Source organism: Camelus dromedarius, chromosome 10 (assembly GCF_036321535.1).
Source record: "Camelus dromedarius isolate mCamDro1 chromosome 10, mCamDro1.pat, whole genome shotgun sequence".
Classification (NCBI taxonomy): Eukaryota; Metazoa; Chordata; class Mammalia; order Artiodactyla; family Camelidae; genus Camelus; species Camelus dromedarius.
The window spans coordinates 1241853-1264302 of record NC_087445.1 but is presented as its reverse complement, the minus strand read 5'-3'; the positions used below and the strand labels follow the sequence as shown (position 1 = coordinate 1264302).

At 54.9% G+C, this 22450-nt stretch overlaps 1 protein-coding gene across 4 annotated transcripts in view; it reads right to left on the bottom strand.

Moving 5' to 3' along the window:
• The window catches only part of PHF2 (PHD finger protein 2), an 88761-nt gene extending 70135 nt beyond the window's left edge, over nt 1-18626 (bottom strand). For 3 of the 4 annotated variants that reach the window (XM_064490088.1, XM_064490090.1, XM_064490089.1), the window contains exon 1: nt 17614-17758. In XM_064490088.1, the coding sequence (XP_064346158.1) occupies nt 17614-17711 (98 nt within the window). In that variant the 5' untranslated portion in view covers nt 17712-17758. Of the gene's footprint in view, nt 1-17613; nt 17759-18364 lie in introns of those variants that run through there. The other variant, XM_031447225.2, reaches the window with a different exon arrangement.
• Between the last annotated feature and the right edge of the window lie 3824 nt (nt 18627-22450).

The following is a 22450-nucleotide window of genomic DNA, read 5'->3' as shown; positions in this document are numbered from 1 at the left end:
ATCATGAGGGCCCCTGCCCCCATCAGGATGCCCCCCTTCTGGGTGCCTAGAAGAGGAGGATGCCAGGCCGAGGTACTCTCCTGGGGTGGGAAGGGATTTGGAAAATTGGAGAAGCAGAGAGCCAAGAAGAGAGGGGTCCTTTAAAACCCCCAACCACAGCGGTACGGATACTTCCCACACTGCGTGAAAAGGGAGGTTGAAAGAATCCGCAAGTGCAGGAGGGGATGAATGAAAGGGCTTCAGCAGCAGGGAGACTGAAATGTCACCTGCAGGATAGGTTCCAACCCCCGGGAGGGTGAGCCAGCTTCCTCCTGGAGACAACAGGGCCTTTCCCTAGCAGGTCCCAGAACACTCGACCATCTCCTGCACCCCAGACACAGGCGGGGCAGTTAAGCCGCACCCATCCACGGGCACTGTGTGTCCACCAACCCCCACGCACCCAGCAAGCTGCTGCTCCCAGCTCCTCAGGTGGAGAAACCGAGGTCTGGCAGCCTCTGCTCTCCTTCCCACGGCGCCTCCCTCCAGGGCTCTGTCTCAGACCACGGCCAGCAGGCAGGGAGAGGGAGTGGGGGTGGCGCGGGAAGCCCCGCTGGGCACCAGAAAGCCCCAAGAAGCAAGAACAACCCCACGCATTCGCCCTGCCCACCAACCCCTCAAAGCACTGGAGGCCACGTGGACCCCGCCAGGAGCCCTCTCTCTCACCAGGATAAATCCAACCCACCACAGAAGACAGTCATATTCAAGAAGCGGGGGATTTTAGGTCTGCAAAAGTACCTGACGCCACCTGTCAGACACCACCTACAGAGGCTCAGCCACACCCCGGCAGCCTGTGAGCCCCCGCTGCTCATCGGTCCCAGAGCCCCAGCACCGCCAGGTCCAGCACTGTGTCTGCCTGGATGGAGAGTGCAGGCCCCACCAAAGCTGCTGGTCTCCACCGGCTGGTCTCCGCGCTGGTTCTCAACGGGCAGCCCCAGGCCCCTCTGGGCTGCTGGCCTGTGCTCTATGCAGCTCCCCCCCCCTTCTACCCTGGGCACATGGTCCTGACTGAAACAAGGAAACCATGACTTCTCCAAGCCCCCCGCTGTTCAGAGCTGCCCCCCAGGACGGCCAACCCACTCCACCTGGTCCTGCTGCTTCTGCTTCAAACACCCTGCAGCCGTCACAGCAAGGACCCCAGATCCAGACAACAGGAGAGGAGGAGCCCGCTCAGCAGAAAGGCCAGGAACGGCAGAGCCGGGGGCAGCCCAGCCAGGAGGATGGACGGCTGGTAAACGAGCAACTGGAAAAATGTCCACTCTTGCGGGCTGCTGTGGACATAGTTCAAACAGAGACTAGTTATCAAATCCGAAATAGTACAGCATCACCTCGTGCCTATGAGACGGGAGTAAAACTAACAGTAATACGAAGCTTGGTGAAGCAGAGGAAGTGGGGCAACTTAGGGAGGCTGAACTTCTGTTTGATGGAATGTGGCTTGACCTCCGAGATCAAGGCATCTTTTGGGGGAAGGGAAATGGAGAGAGGCTGGTAAAAGGGTACAAACTCAGCTGTGAGATGAGAAAGGTCTGAGGATACAATATATGACACAGCGACTGTAGTTCATAACACTATATTGTATAATTGAAACTTGCCGAGAGAGTAGAGTTTAAGTGTTCTCTCTCTCACATACACACACACACACACACACACAAAGATTAACTCTGTGAGACGATGGATATGTTAATTAACTCCATTGTGGCACTCTTTCCACAATGTATACGTATATTAAATCATCACATTGTACACTTTAAATATATTACAATTGTGTTAATTATAACTCAATAAAGCTGGAAAGAATAAAACTAAATTTTCTAAAATGTGTAAGAAAAAAGGAATTAAGGCATGTTTGGATACGCACACATTTGGTGCAAGGCAGCCGTGCGGATACACCTGTTTGTAAAGGACGTGTGCCCCCGTGGGTGCACCTGTAGGAACGTTCATCCTGTGCATCGTAGACACAAAGATGCACGTGTTCTCAGGGCAGTCCAGACTGGGCATTTTGAAAGTGGATGGTCACACAGTGAATGTGGTCAGAAAATATTTTCTGTAACACCAAACCCTAAATTTCTCAATGCTTATGCTTTATTTTCACAATGCTTTGCTGCCACTCCTAAAGCAGAGCCAGTGGAAAGAGGCTCCCCATTTTTTGCCCTTAGGTTACTCCACTCTCCACCTTCAGGTGGAGCATCTGAAAATAATTACTTAGTATCTGTAAGTATCCGAGAGTATATGAGTAATCATTTGGTATCTGTAAGTAATGGTTTAAAGCCCCAGGCAGGAGGACTCCCTGTTTACAGAGCAGTGTTTAGCCTCCCAGACTGGAACGAGCCTAGACTGGCCCCTGCCCTCAGCCCATCTGGTAAGGCTGGGCTCCCCAAGGGCCCCCTCTTGGGTCACACCCGCATCAGCCTTGCAAACCACACATTTTGTGGCACCAAGGCGCCACCTGCTCTCCCTTCATGTGGCGTGCAGTAACTAGGGGCTTAGCTGCCAGTCTGCAGGAGAGAGACGTCAGGACAGACCAGGAGGAGTCTGCCTTATGGGCTCCGTCCTCCAAAACTGGCCGTGCACTTGGGTCCCACTTAGGGTAGGACATTCCGTCAGGGGAGCAGCCGGGGGCACGATGGTCCTGCTGCTCTGGGAAGTGGTCACGTGGCCTCAGTCACTGCTCCCAGTTAGGTGCAGGCCCAACCCCGACCCATCAACCTGAGGCCCCATTCCTGGGATGACCCCAAAGGAGGGGGGGCTCTGACAGAGCAGGGTCCTATGGGGCTTAAAACTCCACCTGCACAAAGACCCCTGGGGTAGATGGGGCCATTGAGCCGCTGACAGAGCCCCTTCTCAGCAGACAGGCTGCAGGCCAGGCTAACGTGCATTCCTCGGGGGTCATCTCTTTAGAAGGGCTGGGTTGCTGGAAGGGCATTTAGAGTCAGGGGTCCTAGGGGGAGGGTATAGCTCAAGTGGTAGAGCATGTGCTTAGCATGCATGAGGTCCTGGGTTCAATGCCCAGGACCTCCTCTAAAAATAAATTTTAAAACCTAACTACCTTCCTGCCCAGAATAAAAAAATAATAATTAAGTAATAGAGTCAGGGTCCTAAAGAAGGCATCCCTCAGCTGTGCCCCCCGGTGCTAGGGAGACAGTCCAGCCTGAGTGTCTATAAAAATCTATAGTCCACAAAATCTGTGAAATGGGAGGTGGGGGCAGGGTGACCTCTACACTCTGACAATCTAATTTTCATGCTTCGTCATTTCTGATTATAAAACTAATATTATGCTGCTGGAAAACAAGTTGGAAAGTGCAGAGAAGGATGAAAGCAGCAGGGAAAAACCGCTCTCAACCCTCTAACATGTCAGCACATTTGCATCCAGCCTGGCTCCTACCTCACACCAACTGATGCACTGTATAGACAATGCAGAATCCTGCTTTTTTTTTTCCCTCCCATTTAACATTATAGCATAAACATTTTCCCATATCGTTAAAATCTTGTCGTAAACATCACTGTTGATGACTGAATAATTTCCTATTGTGAGTACATTATAATTTACTTAATCATCCCCTCAACTCTAAGAGTCTAAAATCCTTGTCGCATTAAATGAATATTCAAAATGTCTCTTTATATGTTTTTAAACCTGTTCCAGTGGATTTTTAACAGATATTCCAGATACACGGCATGGTCTCTTTAAAAATCAGAAGCAGGTTTTGGAACATTTATTCTAGCAGTTTCTAGGGAAACCAATTGTATGCAGATAAAGAGCAAATACCTCTGTCAGGAAGCCCTGGGAATTACAGCCTTCCATCTGGATAAAGCCCTCAGAGACTCACAAGGTGGCTGGGAAGACAAATTTGACTTGAGAGCAAATGCAGTCCAAGGTCATGTTAACAGAAGTAGAACTCTAGAACAAGGGAGGTGAGGCCCCTGGCCTCAGCCCCCACCACCAGCCTGAGGGCAGCAACAGGGAGGGTGTTTAGGGGTGGGACCTGGGGACCAGCTCTGTGCTGTGACCCTCCAGGGGGCAGCCCTAGACTGAGGGGTGGGCTCAGGTCCTCACTGCTGCGGTGTCTACAGGTGAGAGGGGCTCACGGATTAGAGGTCCTGTCCTTCTGGAACATTCCAGTATCTGATCTTTGCCTTTTTTTTTTTTCTTAACCATAAAGAACAAGAGAAGCAAAGATCAGGATATGGAAACGTGCATGGGCTCCAGCGGGCCCCTGGCCCAGACTCCCAGAAGACACAGACGCGAGGTGTGGGGCCTGAAGCAGAGATCCCCCCGCGGCCCCCTGAGGGATGTGCCTTTTGATGGGCCCTATCCCAGAGGCAACCGGGACTATGAGGCTAAGATGGTGCAAGCTGGGCCCCAAGGGCCACTGCCCACTTCACCAGCAGCCAGCATGGCTAGTGGGCAGTGAGCACGGTGAAAGGACACTGGCTGGGCTGGACCGCCTCCAACCTAGCGGTGTGTTAGGAACACTGAGCATCAGTGCTGCCTTCCCTGAATCAGGGACCTTGCCTGGCTCACGGAACGAGCCCCGAGGACAAGAGGAGGCTCACCCAGACCAGGCACGTCACCACGCAGGGAACATCAGGGCCCTCCGTCCATCCGTGGGACTCACACCGACAGATACCAGCAAGCACAGAATTATTCCTCACCCGTAAGTTCCACCCCACAGTCAGGACACTTCCGGAAAGGCCTGGAAGGGTTCTCTTGCCAAGCGACCAGTAAGAATGGCAGGCCGCCAACTGCTGCCGGGTGACTTCGCCAAGAGCCTTCCTTCACTAACTGGCAGCGCGCACAGGTCACGCTCAACAGGCCAGCGCAGGAGGTGACTGCGCGCTCCCCGAGGAGGACACTCCGGTCCAACAGGGCTTCTGCGCCTGCGTGCTGTCGTCCAGACCAGCGGCCTCAGCACAGGGACTGTCTGCACAGGGATCCCCCTGGGAGTCTAAGAATGAACCAGAGTCCTGGAATCTCTGAGCGTCAGGAGGGAAGTGACAAGGAGACCACCAGGCCTGCCTTGCCACTCCTCAGGCCTCCAGTGACTCTCAGAGGGGCTGAAAATGGGCTGGATCCTGATCCTTAGTTCCAACGAGAGACCTCAGGGAGCTGGCCAGGCTGCCCGTGCCCCGCAGAGAAGGAAAATGGGCAGGCGAGGAGGCGGGGCCCCAGCAGGACGACCGCAGGGCAGGGAAGGCGTCAGGCCGCCTCCTCTCAACACCGGGACCCCAAGCCCGGCTGGTCACAGCCTCCCGCTGCAGACGGGCAGCCCAGCCCAGCCACACAGCGAGGTGGCCCTGAGTAGGGGCCCACAGTCATCACTCCCAATCACAGGAGGCACAGGGCTTCCCACAATCAGGTTTGTGCTGCTCAGGACCGGGTGGGAGAACCAACTGAGAAGGCTCCAGCCCGTCTGTGGGGAACACCTCTGGAAAGAGCTCTAGGCTGCGGGAGGACACTGGTGTGCTGCCTCCATTTCCCTTTTGTGAAAGGGGAGCTAAGACCAAGTGCTCCTAAGAAGCCCCCACTCACACATCCTGCTCCAATGGTGCGTCTAGATGGCAGAGCCACTTAAGTGGATGGTGGCAGATCGCGGGGTGCCGCAAACTGCTCTCTTGGTCAGCTTTTCAGAGAGAAGGTGCCAAAGACCAGTCTAATTACATCTTTCTTTTCCAAAGAGTAGTCTGAAATCTAATACAAGTTTGAGATCTAGAAGAAACTGAAAGGGAACGGCATCGTGGTCCGGACGATGCAGAGAACGCTCCCATGTCTGGGCCTCAGGGACCACCTCGGGGCTGCTGAGTGGTGCCCAGCTCCCTCAGAGGGTCACATGCAGCCCCGTGAGCTGTCGGGGTGCCCACACTGGGCTGGGGCCCCAGGCTCCAGGGTGCGTGACGGTGCCTGGGATGGGGGCACATGCATTGGAGACATGGCTCCTCAGAGGTATACAAACCCTTAAGTGACTTCAGTGTTATGATTACAGGACAAAGGGGTCCGAGAAGCCATCACAGCTGGATAGCTACGCACGCACGGCCTCCAGGAAGCCTAGTTCCGTGGGGAGGACCGAGAGGAGGAGGACCAACCAAGCCACGTGGGCTCCGTAGCTGTGACCAGGGTATGGCAGCGACGTGGGATGGTAACAATCAGAGAAACTGAGCCAGGCGTATGCACAGTGCTACTATGGCTGCAACTTTTCCATAAACCTGAAACACGTCTAAAATAAAAGTCTATGAAGGAAATAAAAGCAAATGAGGCCTGACCTCACAACAGGACTCAAAAGAAAGGTGGGGGTGGATATTTAACAAACAGACGAGCTTCCACCGTCTGCCAGCCTTGGAAGTTTAGGGGCTCAGAGCGCTGCTGGAGCAGGAGGACGGGGAGGATGGGGGGAAGCCCCCGTGGCCCCCATGCCTCAGAGGAGGGCAGCTGCTCCTTCCACTTCTCAGATTCAACCTGCTCTTTCTGACTTTATTAGAAAAGCATCCGGACCGCTTCCCAAATCCTACCATCGTAAGGAGAAAGGGATGTAAAAGTCAGACAACTGCAAACTGAAATGATGATATAATAACATATAATACACAATATAATATGGAAACTGCACCTTAAAACTACAGTGAGATACAACTTTTCACTTTCCAGACTGAACTGACAAAAGATCAAAAAGTTCAGAAATTGGTACAACCTAGCGGACAATTTTAAAACCTGAAATGCTGCCCCCTTCAACTCGGCACCTTTGTGTCTTGGAATTTATCTGCCAGATAAAAGTCACGCGTACACACACATAACTGGATGCAACAGGGTGCTCCCTGTGCGAAACTGCATAGCTCGAGAGGAGGACCAAGCTAGACGCCAACCAGGAGACAGGAGACGGGAGGAAGCACCCCGGGGCACCCGCACGAGGGAGTCCGGGGTGGGGGCCGCGTCCCAGGCAGCGCGCTCCCGTGCGCCTGGGGAAAGGGAGAGGGGGTGGCTGTGCGACACAAATGTTGTATAAACAGAAATCTCTCTGGAGTTTTTCTTAAGACGCTGCAAATGATTTGGTTCCAGGGAGAAGACAAGTTTTTCACTACATATTCTTTAATGCTCTTTTTTGAAAAAACATGTCCTAGTGTTCCATTTGCAAATTCATTCAATTAACCACTTTCAAGTGAATAAAATGCAGTTATTCTTTATCACAATAAATAAATATAAGAAAAGAAAAGGGGTCAGAAACTCCATTTTCCACGAAGTTCAGTCACCTCTTATTCTCAACTGGGGGCAGCTATCCCCCCAGGGGACACTGGCCATGCCTGGAGGCACTTTTGCTGTCACAGCTGGGGGGGCGGGTACTACTGGATTAGCAGGCAGAGGCCAGGGACACTGCTCCACATCCCGCACAGCAAAGAATTTTCTAGCCCCAGTGTCCACAGAGCCAGGCTGAGAAACCCTGATCTAACGTAAAGACTATTTCCCCAGATGTGTCGGGTTTGGGGCCAGTTTCAATTATTAGAAAGTCTTTTCTCAAATTGAATGCAAATCTGTCTGCTTCCTTCTCCAAGCTTTAATCCAGCACTGGAGGCCGGGATGGCTGCTCCGCAGACGGAAGTCACACAGGGCTGCACCTCCGGAGCGTGGCCACCGAGTGTGTGCAGGAGCAGAACCACATGGGGTTCTCTGGTCCCACCAACACCCACCTTCTATTCTAGAGGGTCACATCGTCTGTGGAGGAAAGGAAAGGAACCCCGCGCCCTGGCGAGCTGGAGAAGGGCACGGATGGGCAGGACTGGGGCACAGCATGGGGGACCCTGGGAAAGTGGCTTCACGGCTCCCTGCTCCAAAGCGTCTCCCTCACCCGTGCCCAGATGGCCAGAGGGATTCCCTGAACTGAATCCCTTCAGCCACTGCCAGCACTGCCTTCAGGCCCTAGAGGTTTGAGAGAGTCGGGGGTGGGGAGGTGGCTATGGGAGTTGGGAAGGGGCACCGCAAGGCCAGCAGAGGACCACGTGGCACAAGGCTGGGCAGAACTGGGCTGAGGACACGGGGGAAAAGCATTTGTACCTGTCCTTTGAGGCAGAACTCCGGTAAAAGGTCCTCAGAGCCCTAGTCCCACACCTAGCTACGGCTCAGAGAAGGGGGCCCCACGATATGACACGGCCCCACCCTCACACATCCTGCCTGCACTTAGGGGGCCACCCCCAGGCTCACCCGTCCACCTCCACATAGGAGCCAGGGACCAGAAGGCAAATGCCTGGCGCCTGCTCAGTGGGCAGGTGGGAGGGGCCCTGGCAGACAGGGGGCCCAGGCTGTGGGAGCGGATGCTGGAGAGGCCCGTGGGCAGTGCTGGGCTCAGGTGGGGGCTGGCAACACCAGCACCCAGACTGGGATCGAAAGGTCACCGTGATGACATGGTACCATGAGAATCAACGAGGCCAATGAGCACCTGACGCTTCCATCCTCCAACAGCACGGACGCAGCTCAGGGAAGAAGCAATGCCCGGCTGACTCCAAACTTCCCAAGGGGCGGGCAGAGTGGCAAAGCCCCATGTGCCACTTAGTGGGTGACCCAGGCCAGCTGCTGGCCCTCTCTGGGCCAGACTGTTGAGTGCCCTCAGGAAGCTGCTGAAGGAATTAGAGGATGACAGAAAAGTGTCTTATGCTGGGAGCAAACAAATGGCAGCAAACACCCCTCACCCACCTGCGCGCCCCTTTTTTTTACACGCTGTAGCTCCAAAAACAGCTGGGAGCTTAGCCAGAGTTGTGTTAGACTTTGCAGAGAAGAGACCCCACAAGCACCAATGGTAACTAATCCTGGAGTTTGCAAACATCAGCAGAAGGATGTTTGGTGAGAACCCACCTCCTGCTCCGATGCACGGCCTCTTGTTGCTTCGTGGGACACTGTGGGACCCCCTCCCCACAGGGCCTGGGGGGCTCTCAGGAAGCCCTGCTGCACGCCTCCCTGGGCCTCGCTCCTCTGGGAGGCAGACCGGCTCAGGCTGCAGCTTTGGATTATTCCAGGATGCTAACAGTCACCATGCACCACGACCCCAGGCCTCAGTCTCTTCTCCAGGAGATAGGGACTGAACCCCTCAAATCTGTGTCCTCTCCAGTCAATGGCAAGTCAGCCCAGGAGGACGGTGAGACGGGCCCCGGGCAGGGAAGGGCCCCTGTGCCCTCCCTGGGACAGCACTTTCTCACCGCCCTCAGCCCAGCTTCCCCGAGAATCACACCCAGACTCTGCTTTGGCAGGGTTTCTACGGGATGGGCAAGATGTGTGGCAAAGTCAAAAAGTTACAAGATTTTTTGGGTATCAGAGTTCATGCAGCTGGGCTAGTCATACGTCAGTCTGGGGTTCCGGCCACAGAGGGTTAGGGCTCCGAGCCCCAGGCTGGCTGCCCCAGGGGAGGCCTCTGTGGGCTCAGACCTGGCCCCAGGGCACTCCCAAGGCCTGTGTAGCCACGCACACTTATCACGCAGCCCACGGTGTGTCGGGTACAAGAAGAAATGAGGCCCAGCCTGCACATCCATGTGAAGCATGAAATGGCACCCCACTTGAGGGACCCAGCCCCAGATGCACACAGCCAGAGACTGCGCCCAGAGCTTTCCGGGGATGAGGCCCACTCCAGCATACGGCTCGCGGCTTAGTCAGCAGCCTGGACTACTGTCCCAGGGGCTTATCCACTGCCCTCACGCCTGCTCAGCTCAGGAGTAGTGCTGACCCGTCCTGCAGGTTCGCATCTGCCATGACCTGCCTGACTTCCGGGGCCCTGGGCACCGCTCCCCCATCACTCACATCAATGAAAGGGCGCCGGTCGGGGGAGACCCAGGACAAACACACTGCTGCCGTCCTGTCCGTCATGTTGACCTCAGCAAGCTGATCTCCTCAGCCTCAGGTTGCTCCCCTCCCGATCAGAACAGCCCACCACCACCCAGCACCTCAAGGGCAGTGGGAAGGTCAGTAAGAGCACACGCAGTACGTGCCCAGCAGCCGGCCCTGACCTCCTCCACTGCGGCTTCCTCGATGGTCAGGGTGAAGGCAACAGAGACAATACAGGAAGGAGCCCCGGACACAATGTATGGAAAATGCCTAGCCCAGGATGTGGCAGACGCAAGGCTCGGCAAACACTGATGATTAAAAACGAGAGCAGCACCCCCTCCCCGGGCCTGCAGACACACTCTGGACACAGAGCACCCACAGGCCTGCAGCTGGGTGTGTGACATCCCGCACGGGCATGAACACCTGCACCCCTCACGTGTCTGGTTCTGGAAACTCAGCTGCCACACGTTAAAAGGTGATCTTTTCTTTTTTTAATAGAAAGGATAAAAGTACCAGCAATGAACAATACAAAAAGGAAATCACAAAAACAACCCACAATTGCATCCAAAGGAATGAAATACCGAGTAATAAACTTAATCAAGAAATAAAAAACCTGTACACTGAAAACTACCAAACGTTGTTGAATGAAATCAGGGAAAACCTACATCTAAATAAATGGAAAGACATCTCATGCTCCTGCATCGGAAGATGTAATTTTAAGATGTCAATACTACCCAAAATAATCTACAGATTCAATACAATCCCTGCTGAAATGCCAATAGCCCTTATCGCAGAAATGAAGAAGCCAATCTTCAAATTCACATGGAATTGCAAAGAGCCCCCGAAAGTCAAAACAACATTTTTTTTTTAAAAAGATCAAGGTTGGAGGTCTCACATTTCCTGATTTCAAAGCTTACTACAAAGCTACGGTAATCAAAACAGTGCGGCACTGGCATAAAGATAGACATAAATCCACCAAAGGAATGGAATAGAGTCCAGAATCAAATCCTCGTGGTATATGGTCAAATGATTTTCAATGAGGCTACCACGATTTTCAATAGGGAAAGAACAGTCTTTTCAGCAAATGGTGCTAGGACAACTGGATATCCACATGCAGACAAAAGAAGTTGGATCCCCATCTCAAATCATACACAAAAATTAACTGAGAATAAATCAAACACTAAATATCAGAGCTAAAATTATAAAACTCCTAGAAGAAATCAAGGGAGTAAATCTTCACGACCTCAGATTTGGCAATGGATTCTTAGATAGGACACAAAAAGCACAAGCAACATAAGAAAAAGATAAATTGGACTTCATCAAAATTAAAAATGTTTGTGCATCAATGGGCATTACCACAGACATAAAACAATATGTGCAAATGTTGTATCTGATAAGGGTCTAGTGTCCAGAATATATAAAGAGCTGTTCACAATTCAACAATAAAAAAAAGATCAATTTAAAAATGAGCACTGTTTCAACAGACATTTGTTAAAAAAGACATACAAATGGACAACAAGCACATGAAAACACACTCAACGTCGTCAGCCATGAGGAAAATGCAAAACAAAATCCATTATGAGATACCACCCACTAGTACATCCGTAATTTAAAAGACGGAAAGTAACAAGTGTTGGTAAGAACGAGGAGAAATCAGATTGCTCCCACATCAGTGGGAAGAATGTAAAATGGTGCAGCGCTGTGGAAAACAGTTTGCTGGTTACTCAAAAAGTTAAACAGAGAGTGACCACATGACCCAGCAAGTCCCCCCAAATTGAAAACAGGTCTTTAAACAAACATCTGTACACAAATGTTCACACCAGCACAAATGAAAATAGCCACAGCTGGAAAAAGCCCAAACGCCCATAAACAGAGGAATGGATGTACAAACTGTGATATATCCTTACAATGGAGTATTATTCAGCCATAAAAAATCAATGAAGCTCTCATCCACGCCACAACATGGATGAACCTAAAAAACATTATGCTAAGTGAAAGAAGCCAGACACAAAAGGTTACATACGGTATGGCTCCATTCATACGAAATGTCCAGAATAGGTAAGTCCACAGACGGGTGGTTGTCCAAGGCTCGGGGGAGGAGGGAGGGGAAAGTTGTTTAATGGGTTTACTTTTAGGGTGATAAAAATATCTGGGAGCTAGACAGAGGTGATGGCTGCAAAACATTCTGAATGCACTCAATGCTATAGACTGTTAAATTGGTTAATTTTATGGGATGTAAATTTTTTTAAAAAGATGAAAGGCTGGCTTCTCCATTTGCCTGGACAAACCCCACAAGGACCTTCAGTTCTTACGCTCTGAGGTCAAAGCCAGTCAGTGGCTGAAATTCTAACTATGTCTTTTCACAGATATTTTTCCACGGATGACCCGCACTTCGGGGGGAAGTGAAAAGACCCTACACCCTAAAGCACAGGGCCAAGCCCCACTGCAAAGAGCACGGTTAAGCTCACTTCCCACCAAGCCATAAAGCTGAGAACCAAGAAGCGTGGCGGAATGGAGATGGAGCGAGACAGAGAAGGACAAGTACAGAGATGGAGACACAACTCTAAGTGCGAGGCCAGCAGGACACTGGGCACACCTGAGATGCAGAGGGTCCAGCTTCCCTACTTGGCACCGGACGGGACCTTCCTCCTGAGAAGGTGTTGCCATTCACGTTGCAATTTCGAAACCATGGACAGGAACGGGGTTGTCAGCATCTGGTTGTGAGCCAGAAGAAGCCAGACACCACTTCCCCCCTGCACCTGGCGGAGGGGTGTCCACCTCTGCCAGCAGTGGGAGGACAAGGTGGCCCGCCCGGCCCACCACCCAGGTCACGGTGGGAAGCAGGGAAGAGGACGGCTGTGAATCCTGACACCACACAGGCCAGCCCGAGCGCGAGCCCTGCAGCGCCATTACTCACATCAGTCGTTCAGAAGTCAACTGATGGCTTTGCTTTACTCACACCGGAATCTTAGGAGTTAGAGTCTTCTCGCATGCTCCGTCACGGAACATTATTTTCTGGCCGATACTCACTCCCAACAGCAACTCTCCTCATTCTTTTGGAAAAAGGCCCTGCCACATGGCCAGGTGCCACAAGCACAGAGGCGAGGGGATGGCCCCAGAGGATGGGGCCCCCGGGAGTGGCAGGGTCCGCGCCAAGCACCCCAAGCCTTTGCAGATCTCAGACCATCTGCAACGGCCCCTGAGCCAAAGTAGCCCCCCACAAAACGTGGGCAGTGCAGAGGCTCACACCAAGTACATTTCCAGGCCAAAATTTTCAATAAAAGCAAACATTCTGGTGATTACCATGAGCTCGACTCCAAATCGCTTCCCTTTAGACATCTCATTTGGAGAGGATCGATGGACAGGAGACATCTGCTCTGCCCTCTGTAAGTTGGCAGGACATTCCCCCATCCTCCTCTGGAACTTCTTAAACTCACACAGTGAGAATTCTTCATTAAAAAGGGATGAATCGTTATTTCGAGACACGTCAAACAAGCCACGTCTCCATCTCCATGTGAATGGCGCTCCCCGCAGTATTCAGGGAATCCAGGCTTGAGGACTTAGTTGTCAGATCTGATCACCCAGACTGTGATGTTGAGGCCTGATCCCTGGTGGTCCCACCTTCCCCTTCAAAAGTGCACACACTCCGCTGGCCAACAGAGCCATGCATGAGTCCCACTCTGTGGTACTGGGCACCCGTGAGGGCCGAGGGCCCGGGAAGAGGCTCTGCCCCAAGAAGCTTAAGGCTGAGTGTGGTGAAAGACATGGCAAGAGCCAGCAACGGCCAACCAGTCCTGGGGGACGTGGGCACAGAGACAGGGCCCTGCTGGGGAGGGCAGGTGGAGCCCGGATGGGTGGATGGACACACAGGAATCAGAGGGGATCCACACCAGGCAAGGCTTGTCAGATCACCTCCTGAATACCTGCAGAATTTCACCCTTTCTCCCCATCCCAGTCCTCACCCCCAGGTCCTGCCTGTCACCTCTCTCCTGGACGGTGGCTCCTGTCCCCGCTCCCTTCTCCAACTGTGCCCACAGCAGCCAGAGAGACCCTGTCAAACCCTCAGTGCCCTCCCACCACTGCTCTGCTGAGCCCCCAGCGTGGCTCTCACCTCCCGGCCACCCCGCAGGCCATCCCTGGTGCAGCCTCCTGCTCCCACACGCTGCTTCCTCAGGGCTCTCACAGGGCTCCCCAGGCTGGCATGGAGCTCCCCATCCACAAGTCTGACTCCCATAGAAAAAAACCCTGTAAGAGGCAAGGGACCCGCCTTATTACCCCAGGAACCCCCACAGCCAGCACTGCACCCACACAGAATAAACCAAACTTCCACCACTGAAGGACTTGCACAGCACCTTCAGCTTTCAGACCTTTTCAAATCAACTTTACTGATTATGCTTCCAAAAACCCTTCAGGTTCGATACAACAGGAAGTTAAAGAGGGCCAGGAAGATTTAGGATATCTGACCCTTTAACAGAATCATTCCTGTTTCCCACAACAGACAGAGCTGGTGACAAGGCGAGATGCCCAGACCATTCCCCAGAGTGACTGGTCCACAGCCAGGCGCCTTGCAGAAGGCAGGGGTGGAGGGACACACGGGGTCTGGCAGAAGACACAGGAATGAGAAGCCACTTCGTTTTTGGCCTGTGTGGCTTTGTGGCACCCTAACTGGGGAGGAAAGTCCCCAGTCCCAAGTAGTGCCACACTTTCCTGCCAAATACACAGATGAGACAGCTCTGAGGACAAGTGGCCAGAAAATCCATCCCTTCCTAGTCAAAGGCAATTCCCAGGCAATGCAGTAGCGAGTGCCAGTGAAGGCAGGCTGGGCTGACACGGTACCCCAGCCCCAAGAGTGACCAGCCACAGTCAAGATGGGGAGGAACACCTGGCTGACTGCGTTCCAGCACCGCGCGGCGGAGAGGCCTCCCTGGGGAACACAAGGAGGGGTGGTCAGGGTACCCGAGGCTTCCTGCATACGTGGGCGCAGGCTGTGAGCAGGCTCTGCCCCTAGAAAGAGGCTGCCCCAACCACGTTCTCGGCTGGCGACGCTGCCGGAGTCCTCCCAGCAAAGGCCTGGCCACTGTGAGTGTCAGAGATCCCCTTCCAATCCCCCCAAAATGAGGTGCGCTGGAGGAATGTGATGGGTCACAAGAGGGAGCCTGTTACTTTAACAGCTATGTTTATTTTTACAGGTACTGTCTACGGCAAGTTATACTAATATTCTATTTCAGGGAATGATACGAAGTTTCCTTCTTTAAGAAATATTCAGGAGAGGAAGGAGACATGAGAGTGAAATGCAACGTGGGGTCCTGGAACTAAGCAAGCCTGCCCGAGGCCCAGAGCTTGGTTAGCAGCACTAAGCTAAGGCTTCTGCCTCAGTTTCCATGCTTACAGCATAATTTGATAAGACCCTTAACTTCAGGGGACGGAAGATGTGGGGTCTAGGGAAACTATACCATTTTTGCAACTCTTCTGTAGGTCTAAAAATCTCTCAAAATAAAAAGTCTTTAAACTTTTTAAAAGTGACTCGAGCTGTTGAACGTGAAGTAAACAACAATACTGGTGTACAGGGATCTGGAGTGAAGGGTCATCCATCTGGGAGTATCTGGAGGTCAGGAAACATGTGGATCACGTCACACACCTTCCTGGCACAGCCAAGGGGGGTCTGCCCAGGGCTGTGGGGGCCACACGTGGCCTTGCCCAGCCTCGCCCACAAAAGTCCCAATCCCTGACCCTGAGTCGCCCCATCACAACACCTCCTCTGAGCCGTGCAGGGGACTAGGGACTCCAGAAGGCGTTCCAGCCTCAAGGCTCATTTCCACAAGGGACCCCTGATTAGATGCAGAAAAGATGTGCCCCATGGCAGGGGGGAAGCACAGACCCCGGAGCGACCCCACATAGGTGGACGTGAATCTGCGCTGATCAAGTGATCTGTGCCTGTGTCAGACCAGATCAAGACCTCACATGAGAAACAAGAAACAAGGAAACAAGACCTCCCCAAAACATGCCCTTTAAGGTGCCAGGATGCATCCTTCTCCCTGCCTCTGCCTAAGCCAATCCGGCAAATGCCACCAGACCCTCAGGCCAGCCCTCAGCCCCCCTCCCCTGCCTGCCCTTCATTCCTGGGACTCCCTCTACCCCCTCCACTCCTCCCACTCCCTACCCTCTTCTCAAAGTCTAGCTCAGAACCGGCCTTGCCTTCTCAATCCAGGGGAGAGGACCCGTGAGCAGCCAGACAAGGGTCCCCCCAGGCCCTCACACTCCTCCAGCCTGGGTACCTAGGGAGCTCTTGCAGGTCTGGGGTGGGGGTGGGGGAGGAGGGAGAGGCCCCACCACTGTCAGAGCACTCAAGGCCAGCTTCTCAGCATCTCTGCAACCATGGAGCCATGAAAGATCATATAGCAGCTCTCACCCTTGATCCAGCCATGAACTCTGAAAGGATGCCAGCTGGTGGGTGTGCATAGCAGCACTGTTCTGGGCAGAGCCTAGGGTTCACGCTCCAGGCACCGCTGCTCTTTGGGGTCTCCGCAGCCCTGGACAGCCACAGGAAAGCAGCCCAAGAGGCCCAGTGGGTGTCCCTGCCCCGTGCATCCCCAGCCCCTTCCCCCTGGGGTCCCTGTCACAGGCACTGAGCCCCGGGGACTCAGGCCTGGCGCTGACCAACCTGAGCCGGCCCTGTCACATCTAGCTGCCTGGCGGCCCACATGTAAACTGGCAGGGACTAGACACCACAGCCCACGTTTAAGGGCCACTGGCCCATCCACAGTTAAAACCAGGGGGAGGTTCTCCTCTTTGGGGGACGAGGGACCACCTACCACCCCAGACCTGTCTCTTGCCCCCAGCCCGGCTGCGTTTAAGACTGGAACCTAGGAGGGCACACTGCCCCGGCCAGCCCCTGGCGGGTCCTGCTGAGGCCCGAACACATGAGAACCTGTTGGAGCAGTCTGGGCACCAGTGTCACCTCCTCTTCCTCCTCCTCCACTTACTTCTGGGTGGGAAGGGGCCTCGGGCTTTTGAAAACTCGGCGCAGGGCCAGGTCATGGTCACGGGCAAAGACCAAGCTGTATCTCCCCCTACCCCACCTTCCTCCGAGAGCGTAAGGTCAAGTGAAAACCCGGGTGGGCCTGTGGTCTGCAACAGACAGGAGGGCAGCGGGGAAAGCCAGGGAGGAGGCGGCAAAGCCACAGCACCCCCCACCCACACACACACACACACACACAGACACCGTTCTGTCACACACACTCCCACCGGGGGAAGCGCAGGCCGGCTGGCTCCGCGAGCCCCGCGGGGGCCAGGAAGGGGTCCCGGCCGCCGGGACGAGGTCCCGGAGCTCCGGACCGCGGCGGAGGGTGGGCGCGCCGGCCGCCACCTGGCCGGGCCCCACGTCCGTCCCAGCCCCGCCAGCGTCCGAGCCCGCCACGCGCGCCTCTCCGGGGCCCGCGCGGGGAAAGTTCCTGCAACTTCGCGGGGGAGGCGCCGGGCGCCGGGCCTGGGCCTCGGGAGCCCGGCCTCCGCGGCCCCGCTGTCAGTCGGCCCGGCCGGCCCCGGCGCCCCAACTTCCCTGCCCGGCCCCCGCCCGCCGCCCCCCGCGGGCCCGCTTTGTGCGCGGCGGCGGCGAGGGGCGCCCGCCCGGCCTCAGCCCCCGCCCCGGGCACAAAAGGGCGCGCGGCCGCCGGGAGGCGGCGGGCGGGGGCCTGCGGGGCGCTCACCCGGCCGGGCTGGGGCCCGGGGGGCCGGGAGCCGGGAGCCGGGGGGCCCGAGCCGGGGCCGGAGGCGGGCGGCTGTGCGCTCACCTGCCGTGGAACCAGTCCTTGCAGGCGTCGCACTCGATCATGAAGCGGGTAACGTCGTAGGGGAGCCGGCAGACGCAGTACACGGGCACCGTCGCCATGTTCGCCGCGCCGCCCGCCCGCCCCTCGGCCCGCGCTGCGCTCCCGGGTCGGGCCGGGCGGGCCGGGCCGGGCGGGGGCCGGAGCCGGGGCCGGGGCCGGGGACGGGGCCGGGGGCGCACGACAGCCCGCGCGCACCCGGCCGGCGCGTCCACACAAAGCAGGGCGCGCGGTGCAGGGCCGCGCCGGGAGCCGCCCGCCGGCCCGCGGGGCGCAGGGCGCGAGTGTGCGCGGGGGACGGGCCGCGCGCGGGACACAAAAGGGAATGGACGCGCGGGGGCGGCGGGCGGGGAGCCGCGGCCCCACCGAAGGGACCCCCGGCCGCCGAGCGGCCTCTACGTCAGCGCCCCGGGTGGCGCCGCCTCCGCCCGCCAGCCTGGGCCGCCGCTCCAGCCGCGGGAAGGCGGGCCGGGGACAGCGGGGAAGGCGGGCCGGGGTACCCCGGCGAGGGAGAAGGTGGGCCAGGGAACCCTGCTGGGGGAGAAGAGGGACCGGGGGACCCTTCCAGGAGAAGGTGGGTCAGGGGACCTGCAGGGAGAGAAGGTGGGCGGGGGGAGACCGTGCCAGGGGAGAAAGTGGGCTGCGAGACCCCTCCAGAGGAGAAGGTGGGCTAGGCACTCCCGCCAGGGAAGAAGGTGGGCTGGAAGACCCTCACCTGGAAGAAGGTGGGCCGAGGGATTCCCCGGAGGAGAAGGTGGACTGAGGGTACAAGGGGAAGACAGGTCTGGGAGACCCCCTGGGTGAGGGGTGAGACCCCGGAGGACGTCCTTCCTGGTTCAGAAGCCGGAGGAGCAACTCCTTGGCTCTAACTTTCTTCAGACACAGCGGCAGGGAAGGGGGCAGCCAGGGGGGTTCCTCCTGTTCCCTCCTCCCTCCTACCTTCCCCGACCGAGTTTCTGGCTGGAATACAACTTCCCTTACCCCTCTTTCCTGCCTGGGGACAGCCCACCCTCCCTCACAGGATCTCTGGACTTCCCCTGATGCTCAGCCCACAGAGGAGGACGGAATTCAGGGGACCCAGGAGCGTGCTGGCACGGGTCAGCTCTGTAAGGAGAAAGCAGTTACCTGGAATCTGAGCTGCCCAGGGCCCTGGTCAGAGCCCCCAGAAGACCTAAGGTGCAGGGAGGGCAGCAGGCCCAGTCTCCTGTATGTGTCCCAGATTGCTGAGCTCTGCTGGTGGCCACAGGGATGTAAGAGGAGGGGGGACCCGAAAGTGCGGTAGTGTTGCTCTGGGCCCTGCATCTTTTGCCCTGAAGTGGTCCCGCTACCTCACTTGCGGTGGTCAGAGTCTTTGATGTGTGTGAGAGGGGGAGGGGGCCTGGCTCTGAGGGATCTTTCCCCAAGGCATTCTGTAGCAGGCTCTCCCCTGCCCCCTACCCAGCTGCTGAATTCTTTGAGCATCCATGATCATTTCATGATGCTGGAGCAGAGCTGACTCCTGTCTTGGAGTAAGGAACCTGTCTGTGCTCCCTCACTCTGTCTGTCTTCCCCACCCACTCTCAGCAAAATCTTCATGGAGATCCTGGCCACCACAAGCACAGAATTCCAGGCTTGGGGCAGGAAGCCTGGTCCAGCTCACCCCACAGAAGCATCCTCAACAGACCCTCAGCCGAGGCCTGCAGCTGCTAAGGGCCATTTGCTCCACTTACAGGCAGCTCAGTTGAGGTCTTCCTTCCTATTAAGTGAAAAATCTGCCCTCACATTATTGGCCACCTTCCCCCAATAGGTGACCCCTCAACCACAGCCTCGGCAGGGCCTTAGCTGAGAGAGACAAGCTGAGGAGGGTGAGGATGGGGAAAAAAGAGTCTGGAGAAGAGGGAAGCAGGAAGAAAAGCGATTATCTCCCTCCCTGACCCTCTCTCACCTTGGTGAGCGGCCCACCATCTGGAGTACCATCAGGCCTTCCCACCTGAACTCTAGCTGTCACCCTCCTCTCCAGAGTCCTTCCTCCTGGTGACAGCCTGGATGGCTCTGGGAACGGGGTATCTATTAAGCACTGTCCACCATTCCCACCCTGATGTGAATTAGTGCAGATAAGCAGTGCTCAGCCTGCAGATCAGAGGCTGCAAAGGGGCCCAAAGAGCCTGGCCTGGGCACTGCCGAGTTCCCTCCCCCAACCGCAGTACCGAAGCACTTAAACCAGCAGTGTCCACGTCCCCCGATTCGTCATTCATCGAAGCCAGAAACTTCAGGAGCCCAACCTGACTGGTGCAGGGGAAGCCAGCCTGACTGTGAGCAGTCCTCATCTCTGAGACTTCCATTTCTTACTTTGCAAATAATGATAACAGGCCCCAGCATTTATCAGTTGCTTACCAGGTACGGTACACTGTGCTTAGTTCTTCACAGAGCTCAGAACTCACCCAGGTACTTGTGAAGCACTTAGCATACCTCCTGGGTGGTGATTATTACATTCTCAACACTCACACTGACACCTCAGGTGTTACTGCTGCCACTTTTAGAGATAGGTAGGCAGACAGGTGTCACAGAGAGGTGTCATGTTGGTACCATTTTCTAGAACTGAAAACTGAGGCTCGGAGCAGTTGAATGCCTCGTGAGGGAGGTCAGCTGGCTGGCAAGAGAAAGGAGCAAGCTAGGAATCCAGACTTCTCCAGGGCCTGAGTGGGCACTGCCACCCCTGGGTCGCTTCCCAGGAGGCCCTGAGCACACACGACGGGCATGGGAGCCCGTCCTCCCACCCCAGGTCTCACTGCTGACCTCTGTGATGGCTCTGGCCACCCTGCCCGACCCCCGTCCACTCCCTGCCCTCCAGGGCTCTCCTGTCTGCAGCCATGTCCACTTGCATCTGGAAGCACTGAGATACTTTCCTGTTATTCAAAGCTTTTCCAAGGCTGCCTGCCAAGTACAGACTAAAATAAGGCTCAGTGTGGGTCCCAGACTCTTTCCCTCTCTTTGCTTTGTCCCTGTGATTTCCCAGTTGTCCCCCATTGGGAAGCCTTCCTTTTCTCTATGTCCTCCCTTTCTCAGTCATTTACCTCAGCATATATTGAGCACCTGCTGTGTGTTTGCTGAGCAGTGTTGTAGTGATTGTGCACTTGGCAGCCCCAAGTCTTGTGGGCTCATATTGCAGTGAAGGGAGACAGCCACACACATAGTGGATTGGGCACCACAGTGCCCCGGGGAAACCGGCACAGGGTTGGGGGGTGGGCAGAGGTGGAGAGCTCCTGAGCTGACCCGGAAGCAGAAGCCTGGAAGGGGTGAGGCAGGGAAGGAGAGTGAAGGGAACTTACTCATCAGGACCCAGGAAGGTGGGGGATGGCCTTGGAACTCTGCCGCCCTGCCCTCAGTGGCCCCTGCACGTGGTCTGCGCCTTGCCTCAACACCCATCCCCCAAGTTCACCCCATTCCCCAGGATGCAGCACCCAGAAATCCATGCAAGCATCAAGACCTCACCACCCACCGCAAGCATCCTGGCATGCCGTAGGGGTGAGTGGGGTGGGCTCCCCAGCTACGCGGCCCACGTGCTGCCCCTCCACCCTGGTGCTCTGGCGAAGCATGACTGTAGCACTGCACACCCCGCAGTGAGTAGGTCTGAAGCCAAGACGTATTTTATTCACCTTATTACCCAATGGAAAAGCAGCGTCTCCCAGTATGTGTTTATTCACTCACCTATTCAGCAAAATGCAGGTGCGAGGTTTGTTTTTGTTTTTCTTTAACTGTGGTAACATGCACAACATAAAATTTACCATTTTAACCACTTTTAAGTGCACAGCTCTGTAGCATTTAGTACATTCACAGCGTTATGCAGCCATCACCATAACGTATCTCTGCAACTTTTTCCCCTCTTCCCAAACCGAAATGCTGACCCCACTAAACACTAACTCCCAGGTACCCTCTACCCCCAGCCCCTGGTGACCTCCATTCTACTTTCTGTCTTTATGAATTTGACTACTCTAATGGCATCATACCATATTTGTCCTTGTGTGATGTTTATTTCACTCAGCAGAATGTCCTCAGGCTTCATGTGTGGTGTAGCCTGTGTCAGAACTTCCTTCTTTTTTACAGCTGAATGACACCTCATTGTGTGGAGAGACCACATTGGGTTTATCTGTTTACTGTTGATGGTCACTTAGGTTGTCCCCACCTTTTGGCTGTGAGCATGGGTGTGCAAATATCTGTTCAAGTCCCTGCTTTCCCTTCTTTGGTGTGTATACCCAGAAGTGGAATTGCTGAATCATATGATAATTCTATTTTTAACTTTTTGAGGAACCACCATACTTTTTTCCAGAGCAGCTACACCATTTTACATTCCCACCAACAGTGCACAAGTGTTCTAATGTCTCCACGTCTTCATCAACACATTATTTTCTGGCTTGGGGTTTTATTTTTGGTGTTTTTAAAAAATTATTCTTGCCACCCTAATGCGTGTGAAGTGGCATCTTATTGTGTTTTCCTTTGAAGCAAAAAAATTTACTTTGATTTTTTAATGTATTGCCCAATATGATGCCAGGTTTTTTTGGCGGGGGTAATTTATTTATTTTATTTATTCATTTTACTTTTAGAGGAGGTGCTGGGGATTGAACCCAGGACCTTGCACATGCTAGGCATGCGCTCTACTGCTTGAGCTATACCCTCCCCCATAATGCCAGTTTTTAATGGCAAAATATTGGTTCCACTGAAGCTTCATGATCACTGTGATTTGCTTTGCATTTCCCAAATGATTAGTGATGTTGAACATCTTTTTTATGTGCTTATTTGCCATTAATATACCTTCTTTGGAGAA